This window comes from Pieris napi, chromosome 1 (genome assembly GCF_905475465.1).
Source record: "Pieris napi chromosome 1, ilPieNapi1.2, whole genome shotgun sequence".
In the NCBI taxonomy this organism is placed as follows: domain Eukaryota; kingdom Metazoa; phylum Arthropoda; class Insecta; order Lepidoptera; family Pieridae; genus Pieris; species Pieris napi.
In genome coordinates, this window is record NC_062234.1 from 10580817 (window position 1) to 10603446 (window position 22630).

The 22630-nt window shown below is 34.1% G+C and overlaps 3 protein-coding genes across 6 annotated transcripts; 1 reads left to right on the forward strand and 2 right to left on the reverse strand.

Annotated features, from left to right (window-relative positions):
* Positions 1 to 23: 23 nt before the first annotated feature.
* Positions 24 to 7378, reverse strand: LOC125052974 (sodium-coupled monocarboxylate transporter 1-like). Its single transcript, XM_047654113.1, has 14 exons — positions 7025 to 7378; positions 6505 to 6664; positions 6371 to 6436; positions 5827 to 5878; positions 5692 to 5759; positions 4954 to 5108; positions 4426 to 4566; positions 3894 to 4002; positions 3334 to 3443; positions 2696 to 2838; positions 2174 to 2301; positions 1619 to 1788; positions 895 to 1120; positions 24 to 144 (listed from the first exon to the last, which is right to left on the reverse strand). Exons 1-14 carry the CDS (start codon positions 7228 to 7230, stop codon positions 61 to 63), a joined length of 1818 nt encoding a protein of 605 aa, XP_047510069.1. The 5' UTR covers positions 7231 to 7378; the 3' UTR covers positions 24 to 60.
* A 953-nt stretch (positions 7379 to 8331) lies between these two features.
* On the forward strand, positions 8332 to 10596 carry LOC125063060 (exosome complex component RRP42). Its single transcript, XM_047669300.1, has 6 exons — positions 8332 to 8492; positions 8586 to 8782; positions 8979 to 9144; positions 9475 to 9654; positions 10027 to 10244; positions 10470 to 10596. The coding sequence occupies exons 1-6, from the start codon at positions 8436 to 8438 to the stop codon at positions 10570 to 10572; spliced, it is 921 nt and encodes a 306-aa protein (XP_047525256.1). The 5' UTR covers positions 8332 to 8435; the 3' UTR covers positions 10573 to 10596.
* A 315-nt stretch (positions 10597 to 10911) lies between these two features.
* LOC125063041 (sequestosome-1-like) lies at positions 10912 to 17192 on the reverse strand. 4 transcript variants are annotated; one of them, XM_047669278.1, is made up of 8 exons: positions 17073 to 17192; positions 16472 to 16654; positions 16048 to 16212; positions 15531 to 15703; positions 14589 to 15252; positions 13883 to 14002; positions 13211 to 13348; positions 10912 to 11761 (listed from the first exon to the last, which is right to left on the reverse strand). In XM_047669278.1, the coding sequence occupies exons 1-8, from the start codon at positions 17077 to 17079 to the stop codon at positions 11616 to 11618; spliced, it is 1596 nt and encodes a 531-aa protein (XP_047525234.1). In that variant the 5' UTR covers positions 17080 to 17192; the 3' UTR covers positions 10912 to 11615. The 4 variants fall into 4 exon arrangements, with proteins under 4 accessions (XP_047525234.1, XP_047525225.1, XP_047525216.1 ...); XM_047669269.1 differs by having other exon boundaries at positions 13211 to 13333; positions 13883 to 14017; positions 17073 to 17191; XM_047669260.1 differs by having other exon boundaries at positions 13883 to 14017; positions 17073 to 17190.
* Between the last annotated feature and the right edge of the window lie 5438 nt (positions 17193 to 22630).

The following is a 22630-nucleotide window of genomic DNA, read 5'->3' on the forward strand; positions in this document are numbered from 1 at the left end:
GTATCTTGAAATAAAAATGGCAATATATTGAAAATTTTATTAAACTTAAGTCCTACGCAACTAAGTTAACGTTAAGTTTGAGCTCATTTCTTCAATCTCCTTTATTGGCTTCATGCTTATTGAAGTTGAGTTTTGTGTTTTTTCCTGAAATCATATAAGTAGATATACAACTGAAATGTAATCTCTAAAAAGGCTTTTCTAACGTACTCAGTTCACTTTATCTTGATCTCTAAGATGGGTGGTTTTTTTTCTAACACAAAAACCTACTTTATAATAATAACCCTTCCTCAACCTCTAACCTCCCAAAAATCAGGCAAACCTATTGCCAACATCATTTTATGACTACCTCATGATCTATACTAATATTATAAAGAGGAAAGATTTGATTTTTTGTTTGTTTGAAATGAATAGGCTCCGAAACTACTGGACCGATTTTAAAAATTCTTTCACCATACGACATAGGCTATGTTTCATTTTCAAAAAATATGGGGTTGCTTACTAAAACTTGAATAATCTAACCCAAGGTGTAAAAAAATAAACAAAAAACTCCCTTCAATCGCTATCTTTTATAGTTACGTCACAATAAGCGTCCTTTTATTAATTTTTTTTATTAAAATACCACCGCTAGAAAAGGCTCTTTATTCGTACCTAGGTATTGATCCTTATCAAAATAAATAGCAACGTTTCACATAAGCTACAATTTAATGGCATAACCACCAAAAAAGCATGTTGAATTGGTGTTCTCCTACCGTTTCTCTTGAATAGTTTACTACTATGTAATATAACAAAAATCTTAGACACAGCAACGCTTGGCCGAGTCTACTAGTGTTTTATAAGTTTCTTTACTCTTGACTTGACTGTAGAGACTTTCATATATGAACAAATTCTTCTTACCTTTTGGCTATCATATGCGTTTATAAAAGGCTCCTCCTTTGGATGAGGTGGGTCCCTGAAGAACCCCCTTATCTGCGGCGCAAGTAACTTTGGTGCAGGAGGCACATATGCTTTACCTAAGGCTTTGTTCACACCCGCTACGGCCATACCCACACACATAGTAATTAAGCAGCCCGCTAGTGTATACCACATGTACGATACATGAAGCACTGGATTAACTTGCACACTAAAAAAAACAATTATTACATTAAAACTAGCTGACCCGGAAAACTTTGTTTTGCCATGTATATTATTTCAAGGAAACATTTTTTTAAACCATAAAAATAACTATCTACAATAATAAAAAAGTAGAGGTTGATTGTAGAGGGGTGAAAATTAAGGGTTGTATTTTTGTATGCTGTATCATAAAAAAATCAAAACAAAAAATGTTGTCTAAAAAATAAAAATTATTGATAGTAGCCTAATCTCAGACTAACTGCAAAAAAAATCATAAGAATAGGTCGAGCCGTTTCAGAGGAGTATGGGAACGAAAAATGTGACACGAGAATTTTATATATTAGATATTCCTTTCTATGTTTCGTAAAGTAGTATAATCCATATTTGGCTTTAACCTTCTTATAATTGTTTTTAATAATTTAACTAAGTTGTGTAAGTACGAAATAAATAACAAGTATTTCAACAATTCTAATAATAATAATATAATTCTGGAGTTTATAAAGCTTACCTTTCCGTAACGTGCATATTGTTAGCATTTAACGTGTAATTATAAAGGCAGCCATCAACACTAAGAGGTTTGTGTGAGCGGGTTATATGACCACTAGCGATGGCTAATTGAGCTGATAAACACCACCATGCCATTACTACTAATCCGCTAAGGCCTCCTATTAAAGCACCCTTAAAAGAAGAACGCCGTTAAATGCAAATCAGAAGAGAAAAAAGAGACTCAAGAATTTTTATTAAATTTAGAATTTATTGACATTTTCCTAATGCTGAAATAACTAAAAATTCTGAAAAAATAATGAATAAAACAATGTTTCTTATTCATAGATAATAATTCAGTCTTATAATTCATACTGCAGTATTTTCACTAATGCAATGTTCCTTTTATTACAGTGCAAAAATGAATGACAGAAAATCGCGGAGACTTATAAAAATAATAAGTACATATATATATATATTATATTAAAGCACATACACACGGTTTATCATACTTAAATATCAGGCGCAAAAAAATATAAATACGTCCATAAACAATTACAGACTTCTATTTAGTATTTACCAATCCATCCACCCACGGCATCAATATCCCCATAGTGAACACTCCAAGTTGTGGACCCATTGTAATCGCTTCCAACGTCATTGTTAATTGAAGGATTGTACCGAGCTTCTCAACGATAAAGGTTAAAGCTGAAATCAAGTACATTTAGAATTTACAGTACAACCTTCTTGTGTATGTATGTAATTGATAACTTCAATAAGGTTATTTTTCTAAAGGACCTGTAGGCTTGTAAGGGAGGGTTGTAGTATAAAATCTAGCTAACATTTGGGGAGTGATTAGTTGCTGGAGCCGAGCCGATAAATTAAATATTGTTCAATTAATAAATTAAAAATATTCATAATATATTTTCTTAAATTCTCACACATAAAACAAGAATTAATAAAAAATAAGGAACACACTTAAAATAAATTTAACACACGTAAATCTAAAAACGAGAGTAATAAATTCGACTTTATACACGTTAAAAGAGTGTCATTTAATAATTGTTTTTTTTTTAATATTCTTATGTATAAAGTAATTTACCTAAACATAGCACTCCAGTGACAACAACTACGCCTCGTAACAGCCAGTTTGTCTGTGTATCTGTTAGCTGTCTCTTGTAGAACGGTTTATAAAAATCTTCAAGTACAACCGCGGACATCGAGTTAAGACTCGTAGAAAGAGAACTATAGACAATGTAGTATATTATAGTGGGTTCATTAATCACATTTATTTCATATCCTTTCTTGTTAAATGGACTTTAAATTATATGTTTTCTAATATATAAGTGATTCAAACAAATAATCAAATTTTAGTTTTAAATTAACAGGCTTCTGTTTCGGTGCAATCTTTACGTTGGAAAAATAAAAAATAGGTAAAAAATTGACGCATAAAATACCTTCGTAGGCCGTAGACAAATATAACTCTTGGTATGATAATAGCTTGGATATAATTAAATAAAGTTATAGTAATATTTAATAAAAAAAACGTTATTTCAATATATCTCTTAATCTAGGATATTACGCAAACTTAAATTTTAATTAAAATATTGGTTTTAATTTTAAAACAATAATTGATGATTTTGCTCGAATATCGCTCCTAGATTGAATGCTCGAGTCTTTATTATTAATTTATATTTTTAAATTCCCAAAACATTATATTTTATATAGGTAAGTAAAAACCTTAATGCTGCGCTAAATATACCAGCAAGGAAGACACCCGGTAGACCCGGTAAGTCACCAAGAACATCCATCACCAACAGTGGTAGTAGCTGGTCTTTTGCCTTCGCCAGCTGAAAATTTCAGATGAATCACTAAATTAAATAGAGGGATATAATTTAAATTTTATTTTTATTTGGTAGAAGTAATAAATTGTTGAATAAGAAAAGAGCTTTAAAAGAATAAAGTGTATATATTTATTTCTTAATACAGTGTCATATCTATAACTTGAATGTCAAGGGAAATGTAAAAAAAGGAGTTAACGAGTTTTCGACTTAACAAGAACTTTTCGACTTAACAGAGGCGCGAATTCAAATTTTATTTTTCGAGTGTAAGCAATAAATGTATTCATTCTAATGAATGTACACTAATGTGTACAAGACAAAAACAATAGATTAGAAGCCCCAAACCCGAACATTTACTTTGGATTTTATTGCTTTTATTTCGGGGAATTTTTCGACTTACTAAGGATTTCGACTTAACTAGGTCTGAGTTATAGAGATTGTAAATGTTATGTTACTAACCTTAGTTTGAAGAGGGTCACAATTGTAAAATCTCGCGTAAATCAATAGTCCACAATATAAACAAAAGCAGTATAGGATTGATATTCCAATACAGAACAGACACACTGACCTGCAATGATTTCAAGTTAGCTGCAATAAAGGTATAAAACAAAACATTTGAAGTACTTTTTTATTTTCTTTGCTGACATTTCTAAACCAGACAAGGCCTTTACCCTGTAACTACCATTAGAGACATCGACAATAATCCTTTGACAGTCTAAAACTGAGTTTTTACGGATATTGAGGTAATTCTCTCAATATCCGACTTCGACTACAAAAACGTCGGGATCGGTATCGCTATTCCTTAGAGAGAGAGACGCAATAGACTCTGGATGACACTGCAGTTCTACGAAGCGTTTGACACGACAAAGGAAAGTTAGTTTGTTTCTAATATTTGTATGTAAATCTTTCAACAAAAACACAAAAAACTACTTTTCGAATTAATGTTGTGATGCTCGGTAGCATCTCAATTATGATAGATAAAAATTCTTACCATTTGGCTGCTCGCAATGTGGGTAATGCGAGATACCGTTGAACCATGGTTTGGTTCACTGAGTTGGCTTGAAGCCAGTAGATCACACCCCCGATGACTAGGTTCCATATTGTATGTCGGGTGGTAGGATTAAAATCCCAGCTAAAATAATTCTCACGTCACTCTTTTTGTTCAAGAATCTCTAACATTGTATGAATAGAAAGCTCTGATGATTCTATTTGGATATTAAACTTTAAAACATAGACATAACATTTATTACTAACAGACCACACACACAGAAATACACAAAATAACGAAAATCAAAGAAATATAAAATTTTTAAATACATAATAACATAAACAAAAAAAACTTACTTAGTTGAAACCTCAATCCACTGACTTTGCCATAAGGGCGCATGTCCGATGCAAATACGCCGATGTCTGATTTGATTATATTTGGTATACATATCTTTTTCAACAATACTAAACATTTAATGAAAAAACACTAAACATTTTTTACTACAGAAAACAGAATTAATTAACTACATACTTAGGTGCTTCGATTCTTCCACTTTCCATATTTCGCTGCCATACGACTCCAAATCCTCCGACATCCAACGTGCCTTTTATAGCTACGAGAGCCATAGCTCCTAACATCACTGTTATTTGTATGACATCGGTCCATACTACCGCCTGAAGACCACCCTAAAAATTTATAAATAAACATATATTGTTATGTTTAAGAAACAGAATGATTAAGTCTTAATTTTATTCTTTATCGTACATTTACCAAAATTGCTGCGGAGAACTTACTTCGAAAATTAACCACGATAAGTAATATATTGGGAGCATTCGCCTAGTGGCTTCAGCATGCGACTCTCATCTCTGTGGTAGGTTCGATCCCCAGCTGTGCACCAATGAACTTTCTTTCTATGTGCGCATTTAACATTCGCTCGAACGGTGAAGAAAAACATCATGAGGAGTTCGGCTTACCTTAGACCCAAAAAGTCTACAGCGTGCGTCAGGCACAGAAGGCTGATGACCTACTTGCCCGGACTTACTTTCTCCTCAGTAAAGGACTCCTCCTCTAGGTTGGAGAAAGAACCTTCCTTCCTCCACGATTACAATAAGGAGAGAAAAAAGATCCTTATTCAGAAACGTATTAAATAGCTATTGAATGATCGGTCCTTATGGCTCATTTTAGCAACTAACTAAATGTGATAAAACATATATTACCTAAATAAGGTGATTTAGGAATAAGATGTCAATTTGAATTGAAAATACTTACAGCGCTCGTATAAAAAATGCAAACTAAGCACACAATAGGTGTTATGACGTGTATATTTACTCCGGTCACTGAAAAGAGACTTTACATTATAAAAACCCTTTCTTTTATAGATTCCAAATACAAAATTTTACGCACCTTGATTAAATGCCAAAGCTGGTACATATATTACTATTGGTAACCAACCAATCTAACCAGGCATATGAAAATAAGAACACACTATGAGTGAAATACTTCCAGATAAAGAAATAAATACCCTCATCTGTTATTAATAATAAAGATGTTGTAAGTCCGATTCGGCTACAAAGACATTTTTTTTAAATTTATTATTTAAGAGATAATATGTGTACAATGGTGTGCGCAGCTAGAGTGCATGTCCACTATCCCATAACATTAATATTCCAATGGGAACAGACCTGTGGCAAGAACGGATGATCATGTGAGCAGACTGAGGAATACCGTCAACTTGCTAACTGGTACGTCAAGTTTTTTAAACGGTTTTATTTACTGTAACATTGTAATTTTTTCTAAGATAAAATATATTGTGTTCTAATTTTAAACTCTACCGGGGATACAATTTTGAAATTAATATTTCTATTTATAAATTGTTATTATAGAATAACAGTTGAGGGTATATCTTATTCCGGATCATAGACAAAAAATTCAATAGATTTCAACTCACCATGGCAAACACAAAAAGCACCGAACCAAACAATCTAACTTTGTTGTCAAATCGTAAAGACAAGTACTGAAAATAAGACAGAATTGTTACAATTAAAAAAAACTAAGCCGTATCTAAAGGACAACAACACAAACCTCGTAGTTTGACGTCATCTTGAGCTCGTGAAATACTGGTAAGTATATTTGTGTCATGAAAACTGACATAAGGAATATGCCGATAATAATGTATGAATACTGAGTTCCATACATGTATACTTCTGTTGGAGATCCTAACAAAGTTATCCCAGATATGAAACTGAAAAAAATGTTTCAGTTATTAATACCAAAAACAGCACTACAAATTGCCAATATAGAATGTTCAACAACAAAATAAACTGTTAATATCATCGAGGCATCACAACAAGCGAAATAAAATTGTCTCTTTATAAAGAAACGTTATTACAAAGAAATGAGGAATATATCAAATGATATTAATTCTGTATTATAGTACGTATAGTTTGTAGTATCCAACACAGTCTGTTACTACTTTTTGTTATTTTGATTGTTGCCTCTCTATTAACCCGCGGAAGGATTTTGGTAGAGCCTTCAAACTTTTCGCAATTACTTCGCATGTAAATAAAAAGCTTTATTAACTAAACCAAAATATTATATTTACCTGGCTACAAGAGACATAGAAACAGGCAATATTTTCATGTTCCTTCCTCCGAGTAGGTAATCGTTTTGCGTCGTCTGTTTTTTCATAAACCCCCAATACACACCGACAAACGCACTTATGGCTAACATAAACACAAAAACTACGTAATCTACCCACGAAAACTTTTGCATTCTTGTAACCATATCAGATACATATTCCATTTCCATTTTCGGATATCAATAATATATTCGTTCAGATTCTAGACGTCAAATGGCTAGTAAGTTCGTACAAATTCAATTTGTTACAATGAAAAAATTACGATAACTCGCAATTTAAAAGAGGATGTTGCGAGATCCCCCTTATAGTTAACAATGAATCGGGATCAGACCAAAGCCGAAGAATTAACCTTGACATTACTGCAAATTGGTTCATTTAAATAATATAGCTGATTGGCAGGAACATCGAAATATCGTTCGTTGTACAATTTCGGTAACTTAAACCTAAATATTTATTTGGAATCATCAATTTTTGAGTCATTGCTTATCCTTTACAATCGTGGCCAAACAGCCACATATAAGAAATTTACGTGTTAGTTTGATTAACTTTGTTTTAAATTTACGTTTCACTATCGAAAAAAACTTTATCGTTCAACCTTCGTATACAAATTGCACCTACATACATTAAAACAAAACAATTGAATTAAACAATAAGCACATTAAATAATTAAAAGCTAGAATTTTACGGTTAATACTACCGTTAGTATTTTAGAATGCCATAGTTTTAATAAAGAGCTCTCATGAAAAATGGAGCAAAATAGTGACGGAATGGTACCCTAGAGACGGAAAACGAAGAAGAGGTCGACCACGCAAGAGATGGGAGGACGAACTAAAAAAGATAGAGAACAGTGGAAAGGGTTAGAGGAGGCCTTTGCCAAGAGGCAAACTGAACTCCGAGATATACTGGAGTGAAAATATATAAAGTGACAGAGTTTCGGAATTTAAAGGCTATATTATTATTATTATTATAGTTTTAATAATAGATTTATGCAATTTTTAATGCGTTGAACATATCCAAAATATGACTACGAACCTAATCATCTAAAATAACATTATATAGTTTAATACACATTAGTATAATATTATAGAAAAATATCATGTGCCTGTGATAGCGGGTTTCTTAGTTTTTGAATCCTGTGACCTGTCGCTTAAATTAGAATTTCGAAATAATTCAAAACTAATGGTCTTCTGTAGTCTACAGTCTACATAGCATTATGAATCTGTGTGTTATTTTATAATATAAATTTTTTATCACAATTAGTAACCTGTGGAATAAACCACAGGTAACAGCGGAAAGTAAACATTTAGTAAACAAAAACACATGGAATTATTGTGAAAAATGTTTTTACTTTAACCTTTAAAATAAATAATACATAATGGCAGGATTACTTTTAAGTAGAACTGAGAAAGTTTATATTGTCAATGGCATTGAGGTACACTTTTTTAGTTAGAATTTTTACCGTATACATAATTATCGGCTTGATTAGTTTTACTGCTAATATTCTACATTAATTTTGTTTCCTTAGGAAGATTTCAGGTCAGATGGTCGCTCCAATTATGACTACAGGCCGATTGAGTTGGAGACAAATGTTGTAAGCCATGCAAGTGGGTCGGCGAGGTTACGATTAGCCAATACTGATATTCTTGTTGGTGTTAAAACAGAAGTAGATATTCCAAAACCTGAAACACCAGGATTAGGAAAGATTGAATTTTTTGTTGATTGGTAAGCCCAACTTATAATTTTTACTAGTTTCTAGTATTTTTGGAATAAAAAAATATTTTATATATTTATTATAACTAAATACAAAAGTAATGCTTTTTGGCAATCCATACATGCAAAACTTTATTTTACAGCTGTTTACAAAATACAAATATTTGGTTGCCTTTTTCTATTATAATTCTAGAAAACAAAATTTTAGCTCAGCCAATGCAACTCCAGAGTTTGAGGGAAGAGGTGGAGAACAATTAGCTAGCCGTATATCCAATATACTCCAAAGAGCCTACCACGCATCTCAAGCATTTAATCTCAAACAGTTGTGTATCTTTGAAGGAAAGCAATGTTGGAAACTCTATGTAGATATTTTAGTGAGTACTTTTTTTTATTAATCTTTATTATAGGATACTGTATATATATGAACTACGATTATTGCCATCATAAAGGAATATAAGCATTATAAATCTTAATAATTAATATTTTATTGTACATTTTAATAGATTAATGTGAAAGTCCATTTCATAATAATCAAATATTTTAATGAGCTTGGGAGCAATGCATACCAGAAACTGAGTACTAACCTACACACTTATTAAATAATGAAGAGTGGTGTCTAGCTACATTTTTTATAACAAAATCACAAATACAAACATATCAATAATTATTTTAAAAAAGTATCACTTATTTTTAATATATTTCAGATACTTGAATGTGGTGGAAATTTATGTGATGCTGTATCATTAGCAGTGAAGGCTGCACTTTTTACTACAAGAATACCATTTGTCAAAGCAGCATTAATGGATGGTGGAGATGTGGATTTACAGTTATCTGATGATCCTTTTGATAGTAAACCTTTGGTTGTCGGGACTGCCCCATTGTTGGTAATTTTAAAATTTAACTAACAATTATTGTATAATCTTAAAACTAAACTTTGGTAATTCATAATGTCTATAGTCTAGTCTGGGTTCTTTGAATTACTTAAAAGTTTGTTTGGAGGCTCACTAGATAATTAATATGAAAAATATAGAAATATATCTTGAAATTAAGCAAAATTAATGTTAAAATTATGAAATAACATCAGTTGTCTATTGTAAGTGCAATTCTATCCAATTTCCACTCAGATAAAATTATGGTAGTTTAAATTACAGGAACATAACAAGATTATTACTGTACAATATTCATGCACAAAAAAATGTATATGTATTTGTAAATTGTATTAAGTTTTAAGAAATTTTATTTAAGTTATTTTTTAGGTTACATTGTGTAAAATTGGAAATAAATTTGTAGTCGATCCATCAGCTGAGGAGGAATTTTGTAGCATTGTATCAGTTGTCATTGGTGTGTCTGGTAACCCTGCACATTACGCTACAGAAAAAATGGATAATGTAGAGTGTAAATTCACTACTATTGGCATGAGCGGGGTTGGGGGGCTTGTTCCTGATACATTGAAGAGTGCTATTAGTCAGGGAATGTAAGTTAATTTTTTTATATTAATTATAATAATTTTTGTACCTTTTATGTATAATATGTTTGCCCACATCTCATAATTTAGGTGGTCCTTCTAGTTTTAAAGTATAGTCATACTTAATTAAAATGTGTTTTCAAAAGTAGAGCTTGAAATGATATATGTATAAATACACAATAGCGTTCCAAACTAGAAAGAAATTGTATTTTTCATTTAATTGTTTTGTTACAGCATTGCTGCAAAATGTCTAGATAGTGCATTGGGAAGATCTTTATTGCGCGAAAAAGAAGATGTTTGTTCATATAAAAGAGATTCATATGGTTTCTTAAAATAAAATATAAAAAAATTATGAATACAATTAATGAATTTTTAAATCACATAAGCTTTATCTGAATTTGGAAAATTTAAGTTTTATACTAAAAACAATGCAAGATTCACTTGCATCATCATCGCGCTTCTTTTATTGGCGTCTCTAAATTGTGAACTTATCACAATAAATATATGTACTTATACAATCAAAAGTTGTCAAAAAATATAAAAGTTTCTATAGCCATTTAAAAAAACTAAATATTTTCGTCGGTATTCAAATAAAGCACAATAACATATAGTTATTAATAAAATCAAAAATATATGTTGTGTCTGTAAATGGGGTTTAGGGTGAAATTAAACAATATTGGCCACCAAAATACCTTTATTAGATTATATAGAGGGAAAATAAATTATTCTAACATTTCCTCCACCAAATATCACAATACAGTCTTGTAATCAATCACTTATCACAATGTTTTTGAAAGAATAATATTAAATTAAAAACCATCCCATTCTAGAGGAATATAAGGCAATATATTAGGCAAGATTATATCCATATCACCTACAAGAACATTTGAAACATAAGTGACAGTAACATTAATTTAATAATAATAAATTTATCCTTTTTATATAACAGACCAGCTGATTATTACTCACGTTAGGAAATACCTTTTAGATTGGAGCTTTACTCATTACATTCTGTGATTAAATAATTGCATTCAAATAAACAGATATTATATTTGTTTGACACAAATTATCAATTTGATATTAAAAAATCCATACTGATCACTTATGTATTTAAATTTGTAATACTTATATTAGGGTGCTTCTTATTTTTGAATTACTGCGTCAGACCGCCATGCGCTTCTATCACCTTAAAAACAAACCTATATTTTTTTCTTAGATAAGTTTTTAGGGGTCACCGGTCACTATTCTGTGGGTAAAGCACACGCATCATAAGAAAAAAAATTATGTCCAATTAAGAAGCACCCTACTTATATTACTGTAGGAATAGAATTAGCATACATAATATTATTAATATAATGAAGTTTATATGCCAGGTGGCATTTACTTCTTAGGGTTAGTGGGGGTAAGCAAGTCAAGGACTGCAGAAATGTTGCCATCCTTGGTCTCAAGGAGCTGTGTGAGCCAGTCAGCTTCGTTGGTGAAACCCATTGACATCATCTGCTCTAGAGCTGCTTGAATGTGAGCAACTGAAAAAGATATTTCCTTATAAAACAACTGAGTAGTGAATATTAGTCACCTACCTGAAATGATTTAAGTGCATTTTTTTTTTTAAATAGCAGTGTTAACTAAGTTCGTAGGTTCGATCCCCGGCCGTGCACCAATAAACTTTCTGTCTATGTGCTGATATAACACTCGGTACGGTAAAGGGAAAAGTCGTGAAAAAAACAATGTCTCAAATCGACGGCATGACGTGTCAGACAGAAAGCTGTGGTTTCGATTCCCGGTTTGAGGGCAAGTTTTAATTTAATTTAAAATTTGTTCGGCCTTTGGGAGGGTTTTGCGGTACCGGGCGAATGCCTAAACCGTACATAGAGGACATGGTCGAATTTCTAAGGCAAAAAGCACGTATTATAAAAATCTTATACTTGACGCTGGCTAATGCACAAACCGTGCCAGAGCCATAAAAAAAAATACACTATGGTTACATAGCGTTGTAGCGCTACTGGACGAATACTATAATATAATAAATTTCCGAACAACAACTAAAATGAATCAAGTTTTAAAAAATTTAGACCTTGTTAAAATAACAAGAATGCACTGCGATAATTCGTCGCTATATTCGTGTATTGCTTTTAAAAATTTATAGCCTACATAAAATGCATGTGTAATCGGAGCAGTGACTCAGAACTAAAAATAAAACTCAGCGAATCATGCTATTTGAAAAATTGCGATAAATTTATGTTATAATTTAAAGTAAACGAGTACTTTTTTAAATGGCGACGCGAGTTTTAATTTGAAGGTCGATTTCAGATAATTAAATTAAACTTATTTGTCTGTCGTAGTCTGTATACTTATAATCGTGTTAATTAATACGCGTGAAGTGAATTCTTTAAAACTGATGGACAATAAGTGATTGGCAATAAAGCCAAAAAGATTTTTAACATTTTCAAATTAATAAAATTACAAATGTAAAAAATCCATCTAGGCATTCATTTCAAGGTGTTTGTATAACGTTTTGAGGAATACGTTCCCACTTTTTTGCCCGCACCGTTCTGGCGACGTGGCAGCGTACGTGCAAAAATTTGAGATCCGTCGGCCATCTTGAAGTCCTGACCTCAATCCAATTGACCTATTCACAAACATCGTGGAAGGAAGCATGCTCAGAAGGATTCAAGCTGTAATTTTGGCTAGAGAGATTTGTAACTTTATTTAATTAAAAAAAGTGAAAAAATCTTTTGTCTTTATAGCCAACCACTTCTTATTGTAAAGTACATCGGTTTTTCAAGAAAACCTATTATAAGTATACACACGGTTAGACAATTAAATTTTTATTAAATTAACTGATATCGACGATAGAGCGTAAATTTCCTTAAAGTTATTTGCAAAAAGTTTTCTTGGCAAAATTATCGAAAACTTCAAGCTTAGGTATTTGATGAATTAATCAAATAAAAAGAGTTTAATGGAGACATGCTTACTTGGATGACGAGCAGTCTCAGGCTTGGCATCCTTGGGTTTCGATTCAGCCACCTTAGGCTTTGTGGCTTCCTTTTCAGGTTCTTCCGGAGCACTGGGCTTTGCTGCTTGGTCCATCACAGCTTCTTTGGGATTCATCACTAGATGTTAAAAATCAATGATGGTGAAAATGAAGAGATACAGCAATCTAAACCATGACTACCCAGTAGCAAGACTAATATATATATAACAATGAATGTGTTATAAATTTTAAAATCGGACAGTATTTTTTTTTTTTCATTTTTCGTTACAAACATATAAAAAAATTAATCTTTATAATTTATTTATTTATACTTTATTACCTTATTAAAAAACATACACATAACAAAACTAAAAAAGCAGTTAACAAAAGTTATAAGGCAAAGAACGACTGGCTATCAAGCGATTTCTTCCAGGCAACCCCAATGTGGAACAATGAAAAAGAAACACTTACAGAGGGTAGAGTACAAGAAATGCAATAAATGCAAAAAAAATATTAGGATAGTTACCAAAAAATATTTTTTGTCAGTTATGTGCGGCAGTCGTTTTTTAGATGTTTTACAACAAATGCTCAAACTTTGATTTGCTAGCTCAAATCACAGAATATTGCTGAGGGTATGAAAATATGTATATGAAACCTGTTTTAAATTACTTACCAGCAGTCGCAGTGTTAAGAGGCGGGTAGAGACTCTGCCCTTCGCTAATGCGCACTCGTTCTTGGAACTCTTCAGGCAAGTTAAAGCCAATGGGACGCTCTGGTACAGTCGCCTTTGCATCTGTTTCCATCACATCTAGATGAAATAAATATTGAACTGATGATTCGACTTTTCGAAAATAGCACAAATAATCAAACAAGGAACTCTATGTAAAATGTACCATCCCATGAAGAACTATAATAACATTGGTAAAGCTGTTTAAAAATCTTTAGAAACGCATTCTTGATTGTATGTGTCATTTTGTACATATTAAAATTAAGTACGATTAAGAAAAAGAGCACAACGGAATTTGAATCGTAATTAATTACGATTCCTTAAGGAAGTCGCACACAATTGTGATGAATAGATTAAGTTTCAAAAACTAGAAAATTGTGATTATTTTGACCTGCCTGGACTGCAATGAGATTTTTGACTTAATTACGCTTCATTATTCAATTAATCAGTGAAATGTTTAAATCAACACGCTTTGTGTCATTCAAGACATTAAAACAAACATTGCGTATTACACAGGTAAAACTGGTTTTCCATACCCACGAATAAATTTTGTTATTTTGTTGCGGTTGCATGTTCTCTTAACCTGAGAAATTTTAGTATTTTTTTTAAGGATTGAAAAATTGGGTCAAAGACTGATAATACGACATCTTACCTTCGTTAATCACAGTCCAGCCATCAGTTCTATCAGGAGATTCATCTTTGTTGCTTTCAGCTGCTTTGGACGTAGAATCTTCAGCTGGCTTGGACATAGAATCTTCAGCTGGCTTGGACGTAGAATCTTCAGCTGCTTTTGACATGGCCTCATCAGGCTTTTCATTTTTCTCTGTCTTTCTATCACCCTGCCCGATTTCTACATCCGGCTTAGATGTTGATGGCTTGGGTATTCCCAACACGTAATCCCTTATAAAATTTTCAATATAGGCTTTTTTGTCAGTTGTGAAGGGACATTGGGGAGGTTTTGGGTTTTCGCCTGATGCAGCACTAGAGGTAGCTTCTTGGGACTTTGCTGCGTTCTGCCCTACATTTTCCTGGTTACCTGGATTGGTTTGAGCCGCACCACGGATATCACCGGCGGGGTTCGAGAATTCATTTAAGGATGAGGCAAAGATATCAAGCCAGCTGATATGTTTACGGCGGTGGTCATCGCGCCCTTGGCGACGATGACCGTGACCGTGACCGTGACCATGACCATGACCATGGGTATGCTCACGCTGTTTTTCGCCCTCATGACGTTGTTTCTTACATTGCTCTTCAACCGTGCGTAATGATTTTAAGAAATAACGCGACCTTTTTACAGCAGCTTTGATCATGGGGCGCTGCAACGTTAATCTTTATTAGTGACGCGTACAGAACATGATTAGTGGACAGTCGATTAAATTATGAAATCATATGACATGTTTTTTATATATAGATGTGTTTGCAAGTTATTTTGATATGATAAACGAAATTAATATTTTTATTGTTAAATAGCATCCAAATTTATGAAATGTAGAATTTGCAATAATTTGATTTTGTGGAATTTAAATGTGTCCTTAACTTACAATTGCCCTTTAATTCTTATTCTCAAGTTTATTTAAAAGTGAAAAGCACTTACTGGCAAAGTAGGTACTGGTACTCGCACCATACAGTGTTCTGGATGCATTCCTGCTGCTTCACACTTGGAACACAGGTCATAGTCATCACAGTAAGTGCAATTGTAGCGGAAACCAGTTACTGGAGAGTCGCAACCATCACACACCACACCACTGTGTATGACATTGCTACTGCCTATTAAGGGTTTTAAGTATTAATTGTTGTAAAGTCTTATAGCACTAGGCAGAATTATATTTATATTAAAAATAATAATAGAAACTGTTTTGATAGAAATCAAACCTTGGTTATATGTTATGCATGTTAACTATGCCACAACAGTAATTAAGAGTTTCTATTCACTTATTTCACTAAGGGTAATTACTGGTTTTCAAGAACAACCATAGTTATAATTAAAAAATTGGCCTATTTAATGGACTTACATATTTTTTAAAACTAAATTTGACAATTTTGTGGAAAATTAAAACAACAAGCCTGAAGCCTTTTTTTTACTGTGTTACATGCCTATAAAACAAACTTACTCTGTCCATTACCAGCTACTGAAGTAATTACAATATCACACTCATCATGCTGTTCTCCAGGGTCTTTGCAGTAGACATAGAGCTTTTTAAGATCATCAGACATTGATGTCAGTGCAATCATTATTTCATCATCCGATGAAATCATCACATCATCACCTTCTTCATCTATTAAATTAAGTCAAAATTAAACAAAAAGCTAAAGATTTAATCTTACCTAACAAATTCTTTATATACTCATAACTTTAGTAATAATGATAAAAAGGAATGTGAATCCACTCTGTGTGGAAGCAACAAACTCTCAAGGCCTAGAATGTTTCATTGCATTTAATATATTTGTTATTATTGCATCATCTTAATATTTCAATAGGAACACAAAGGAATTGTACCATATGAAGGCTCGATTTTTTTTTAATACAAAACATACCTTTCCAAAGCACGGAGAATGTTTTTCCTTTCAATTTAGGAAAAATATCTTGAAGCTTAGCATTCAAATACTGAAAGCTAGTTACAACACTTTTGTCTATCCCAAATCTTCTCACTTCTGGCTTATCATTCTCATTCCAAAATGTATAGACTTTAAATTGTACCTCCATTGTTGCTCTTAAAGCTAAAAGAATATTCTTACAACTATTATTTACATTCAGGTATCATCAGTATATAATTTATTTTTGTAATAATTTTACATATAAGAGTGATGAAGCAATAATTTGAGTTAGAATCCATTTTGATTTGCTAATTAAAATTGATTGATAGAAAACTAAAACATGAACACTACATGCAATTCAATTTAAATTGGCATCTGCTGTAGTGATTTAACTGTATAGTAATAAGGAAACCAACCTTTAGTTTCTGATAAAAACGGAATAAACAAGCTCTTAACAGCGAATACGTAGTAAACACAACAACCTTTCACTGAGAACGAGTACAAACTACAAATGATGTTATTACGGGCGCACTTTTATATATGTAGTAGGTAAACGGACTTTTGAGTACGCGTCGTTAGTATAAAATGATTCACCACTTACCGAACATTGGAGAATAATATTATGAAGACAAATTAAATAGTTGTGCAATATAGTATAATAATTATACGATTTCAGAGTTTCGTTTACGAAAAACAGGTCCAATTTTATGACTTTGAGTTTTAAGTTGAACCACAGGTTTGGAGTTCTTTGCAGTGTTGCCAACTTAATTTTAACGAACCCACCAATTTTGCCGTCGCAACCCACCAGAAAACCACTAAAATCCACACTAACTTTTTTTTTTTTTTTTTTTTTATAAGTCTTTATCTTGCAATCAGTCAGCTAGACTATGAGCAGATGTGTTGAGAGCTGTTAGGCGTTCAAAGCAAAATCTCCATCGAGACTGCTCCTCTCTTTCAACCGTGTCTATCAAGACTTAGGATTTGTCGCCTTTTAAGCCTATTTATTAGGTCCGGAAAAACAACACACTAACTAATATTATAAATGTAAGTGTGTTTGTTTATTTATCCTTTTTTCACGCCCAAAGGAAATATAGGATCGATGTGATTTTTATATTCGCAGATAGGAGGTTAGGCAAGCAGCCCGCGAGCACTATTTTTTTGTTTTTACCGCGGGAAACACATGTTTTACTGAAGTAAACAGTAGTCTATGGACTATGTCACTCTTTACTTTAGATGGATAGCATACAGCTAGGATATATTTTTTGATAAAAGAACAATATTATTAATTGAATTATAAAATTAGTTTATTTTCATTACAAAAAAACTTATAGAAGACATACAAAATCGTTAAAAATCATCTTCAGCTGAGTCGGATTCCTCTACACCTGATTTTAAGTACACTTCTTTCGTTCCTATTTTCTGGACTACATAATTTGGCAAGATGTAATTATTGCAACACTTTCCTTCGCGTTTTAAACCTGCGCGGATTGTCATAATAGATGACAGTAGATCTAGCTTCATTTGGTTTCTGTGTTTTGTCTTCACGATATTCATCATGCTGAATAATCGCTCTACTTCAGGATTAGAGTGCGGTAGAACGAATAAAGATATAGCAATCGTGGCTAAATCTTCAAATCGGTTTTCTCCTGCAATGTCTTCGAAATCCAGCACCTCGTACCAAAATTCCAGCCGCCACCAGCTGTACTTTCCACCACTTCCAGCCAGTCCTTTAATTGGGAGTCCCGTAACCAACAATCCCGGAACTTTTGCGTATATTGCAGTTTTGGCATTTTGTTTTAAAAATAAACTAAACATTTGCAAACAAACAAGGTCGCTCCGATGCATAGCATAACCAAAACTACTAAGTATGTGTGTTGTGTATTTCTATTTTTGTGCATGCATACGAAACGAACACATACAAATCTCATTAATTCAAATCAAATTTGACCCATTAGTCATACAAATAAAGTCCATAATCAAAATAATTTAAGAAATTGATAAACTTGTTTCGGGAAATTCCCGAAAATAACGAACGTAATTTTACAGAGTTGCCTACATAATGACAAAATATTCCTTTATAAGGTAAACGTTTTCGTCTTTTCCTGTAAAGATATCAATCGTGCTAGTGGTTAAATGTCGTACCATACCACTGAATGAAACAAACTAAACCACTAGAAAAATCCACTAGCCACTAAAACCAAAATTCGCCCGCTAAAACGTATATCTAAACCACCAGATCTAGTGGAATATCCACTAAGTTGGCAACACTGGTTCTTTGATAGGTCCACAGATTTAGTAGAGGTAAAGATATAGGCCAGGAGATAGTGACAGAAAATAGTTGGTCATTTGTGCCAGTATGGCGGTTCTACAGGGGTCTTATTCCGAAATAAATAAAAGAATTTTGATGGTTATAGCGCTGGTACTGGCGGCCCAAGCGTGGTGGTGTTAGTCGAACTCGTCGGATCAATCACGACTTTCAAACGATTTGGTCCACAAAAATTCTAGTATTATCCGATAGTCCATAAAAAATTAGAGGCCGCAGTGTCATGCCATACTACTCCGGTGTGACTTACAGCCCGCCATGCCGACGCGAATGCGTTGATTTAAAAAAAAGTTCAACCAATTGTACCAGGCTAATTTTTGCACAGTTAATCTTCGTCGTGCAGCCATTTACAAAAATCACCATGCCATACTTTTCGGACGGTTCCAAATGGCCGCCATACTGCCATTTTTTTTGCAGATTTTTCGGCTTGAAGTTTTTGAAGTGAAACTTCTTTATCGGGGTTGGAAAAAAATGTAGTGTAACATTTTTGCGTTACGCGTCACATTTTTCCGTTACGCGCCATGTTGCTTTTTGAAGTCAAACTTCTTTATCGGCGTTAAAATATGACATATAGTATGTTTTTGACTTTGAAGTTTGACAATGGATTACATTTTCGAAGTCAAACTTCTTTATCGGCGTTACAATATGACATATAGTATGTTTTTGACTTTGAAGTTTGACAACGGATTACATTTTCGACTTGAAATTTGCTAATCGCAATTATTATTATTATTATTAAAGCTTTATTTAATCCATACATACAACAATTGTTAGTTTATATTCCTTAATATTTTATTAGTATTAGTTAAGTTAGTAAGTTTTAACAAAATTTAAGTTAGATTTTATTTATTATTTTTTTTATATCTGGTTTTTGTATGGCCCCTTTTAGGGTAAAAGCCTCCTCCATAATTTTCCATTTTTCTTTGTTTTGCGCAACATTCATGCAGTTTTCCCCCGCTAGTTCTACAATGTCATCTATCCATCTTTCCCTTGGTCGTCCTATACGTCTCTTTCCAGTAGGTCCAGTCCATTTTGTTATTTCTAGTGTCCATCTTTTATCCGGCCTTCGGTTTTGGTAACATACAAAACCGTTAACCCGGCTCAAGGGTCACCAGAGTCACGTTCTCTGGCGGCCACTTGAGTAATTCTTCTCTGGCGCGTCCAAGCCGCGGGGGTGGGCATTGAGTGTTCTAGTAGGCTCGGGACATCTCAATGGCCGAGTTCAGGGAAGGACCCAGCACCACGGGGTATAACGTGGTCCCCTGCCTAGGGTTACAGGTGAAGACCTTAACGGCGGTGAAGGCGTAGATCTAGAAGATCACATCGGTGACATCGGCGGAAGAGGCAAGCTCAGCTGTAGGAGCTTAATACGACAGCCTGGCGCTAGGCAGCAGTAGGGCCAGTACGATATCGAGGCCAGAGATGGGCTCATATCGAGAATTACCGGCGGAGCTAGGATGGCGGTACGGCGGTAATCTGCGATGACGGAAGGCAACGGGAAACCACCGTCATAATACTCCCTAGTTGATCAGCTCTGATCATTAAGCATGGATAGCACAAATATAGCCACGGCCCTGAGTCTCCGGCGTCCCTTAAATGGGTCAGGGGTGCGAAGAATCTCCGGAGGGGATCACGAACAAAAACAACGACACAGGCTAAAAATTGGAACATGGAACGTAAGGAGTCTTAAACAGCATGGGAAACTACATAATGTCATCAAAGAAATGAGGCGCCTAGAAATTGGGGTGTTGGGTATTAGTGATACTAAATGGCCAGGAAACGATCGATACAAGACCACAGAGGGCGAAGTACTGTACTACTCGGGTAAAAATGGCTCAACCGAACCTTATGGAGTGGCAGTCCTGCTCACCAAAGAAACTGCTCAAGCCGTTCGCGGTTTCATACCACATTCCAACCGAAGTATGCTGTTACGTCTGGAAGCTAAACCGCAGAACATAAATATCATACAAGTGTATGCCCCGACAGCCGACAAACCCCAGAACGAGTTGGATGAATTTTACGCGGAAGTTAGGAATCTTTTACAATACACGAAGAAACATGACATAAATATTATAATGGGAGATCTAAACGCAAAGGTGGGTGCAGGGGAGGTACCAGGAGTGATCGGACCTTATGGATTAGGGGTAAGAAATGAACGGGGCGAAGCGCTCATTGAGTTCTGTCAAGAACATGAACTCGTAGTCACGAACACCCTGTTCAAACTTCACCCAAGGAGGCTCTACACATGGACCTCACCAGCGCATACACCAGATCACATAGTTCGCAACCAGATAGATTACATAGCGATAAATAGTCGTTTCAAAAATTCGATTAAAAGTGCTCAAACCTATCCTGGTGCTGATATCAACTCTGACCACAACCCCGTTATAGTTAAAATGTGCTGTAACCTGAAAAAACTAAAAAAGACTAAAATCATCTGTCGTCCGGATATACGCAGTATCAAACATCCGGAAAAAAGAGTAAAAGTCTCCAAGGCTATAAACCGCTGGGCTGAAGAAAATTTTAATACAACTGCATCTGTAGAAGAAGTGAATCATGCTCTAGTTAGAACCATTGCCGATATTAATGAAACTATTTTGGGTCAGACGCAATATAACAAAAGACAACAGTGGATGGAAGATGAAATCTTAGACCTCATGGAAGAAAGACGACTGATTAAACAATTCGATCCACACGCATACAATGCCCTAAATAAGTTAATCAGGAGGAAAATTCGAGCAGCTAGGTCAAAATTTTATGAGGACAAATGTGTTAGGTTGGAAGAGCTCAACGCCAAACATGACAGCTTTAACTTACACAAAGAGATCAAAGAGATGGCTGGATTGCGGAAAAGGACAAACCGGAATACGTTAGTGGATGATAGTGGTAATGTATTATTAGACGTAGAGAGCAAGAAATCTACTTGGAAACTCTATGTTGAAGACATATTCGCAGATGCAACTAGAAGAATCACAGTAACACCAGGAAATGAAACTGGACCTCCTATATTGAGAGCAGAGGTAGTAAAAGCTCTAAAGAGAGCCAAAACTGGAAAATCTCCAGGTCCAGATCAAATTCATGTGGAGATTCTCCAACTATTAGAGGAACACCTTGTGGATGCGGTAACCAACTTCTTCAACTGTATTTATGCAACGGGGATTATGCCGAAGGATTGGTTAAATTCAACGTTCATCACCCTCCCGAAGAAACCTACGGCTAAGAAATGCACAGAATATCGCACAATAAGTCTGATGAGTCAGGTCTTAAAACTTTTTCTCTCGATTATACATGAGAGGATTAGAGGCAAATGCGATGCACAAATTTCGGAGAGCCAGTTCGGGTTCAGATCTGGAGTAGGAACCAGAGAAGCCTTGTTCTCATTGAATGTGCTTGTTCAAAAATGTCGAGACTTACAGACAGACGTCATTATATGTTTTGTTGATTACGAAAAGGCCTTTGACCGTGTCAAACACGAGGTACTTATGCGTCGTCTGCAAGAAGTCGGAATTGATGGCAGGGATATGAGGATAATACAAAACCTCTACTGGAATCAAACCAGCACGGTGAGAGTGGACGGTGATGAAACCGAACTAATTTCAATCTGTCGTGGAGTCAGGCAAGGGTGCATTCTGTCCCCGCTTCTATTTAATCTGTATTCAGAAGCAATTATCTCTGAAGCACTGGAAGGCAAAGAGTGGGGTATCAAGATCAATGGGCAAATAATTAACAACTTGAGATACGCCGATGATACCACTCTTATAGCAACAACACCTGAAGATCTACAGAGTATAGTTGACCACGTCTATGAGTGCAGCAAAAGAGCGGGGCTATCAATG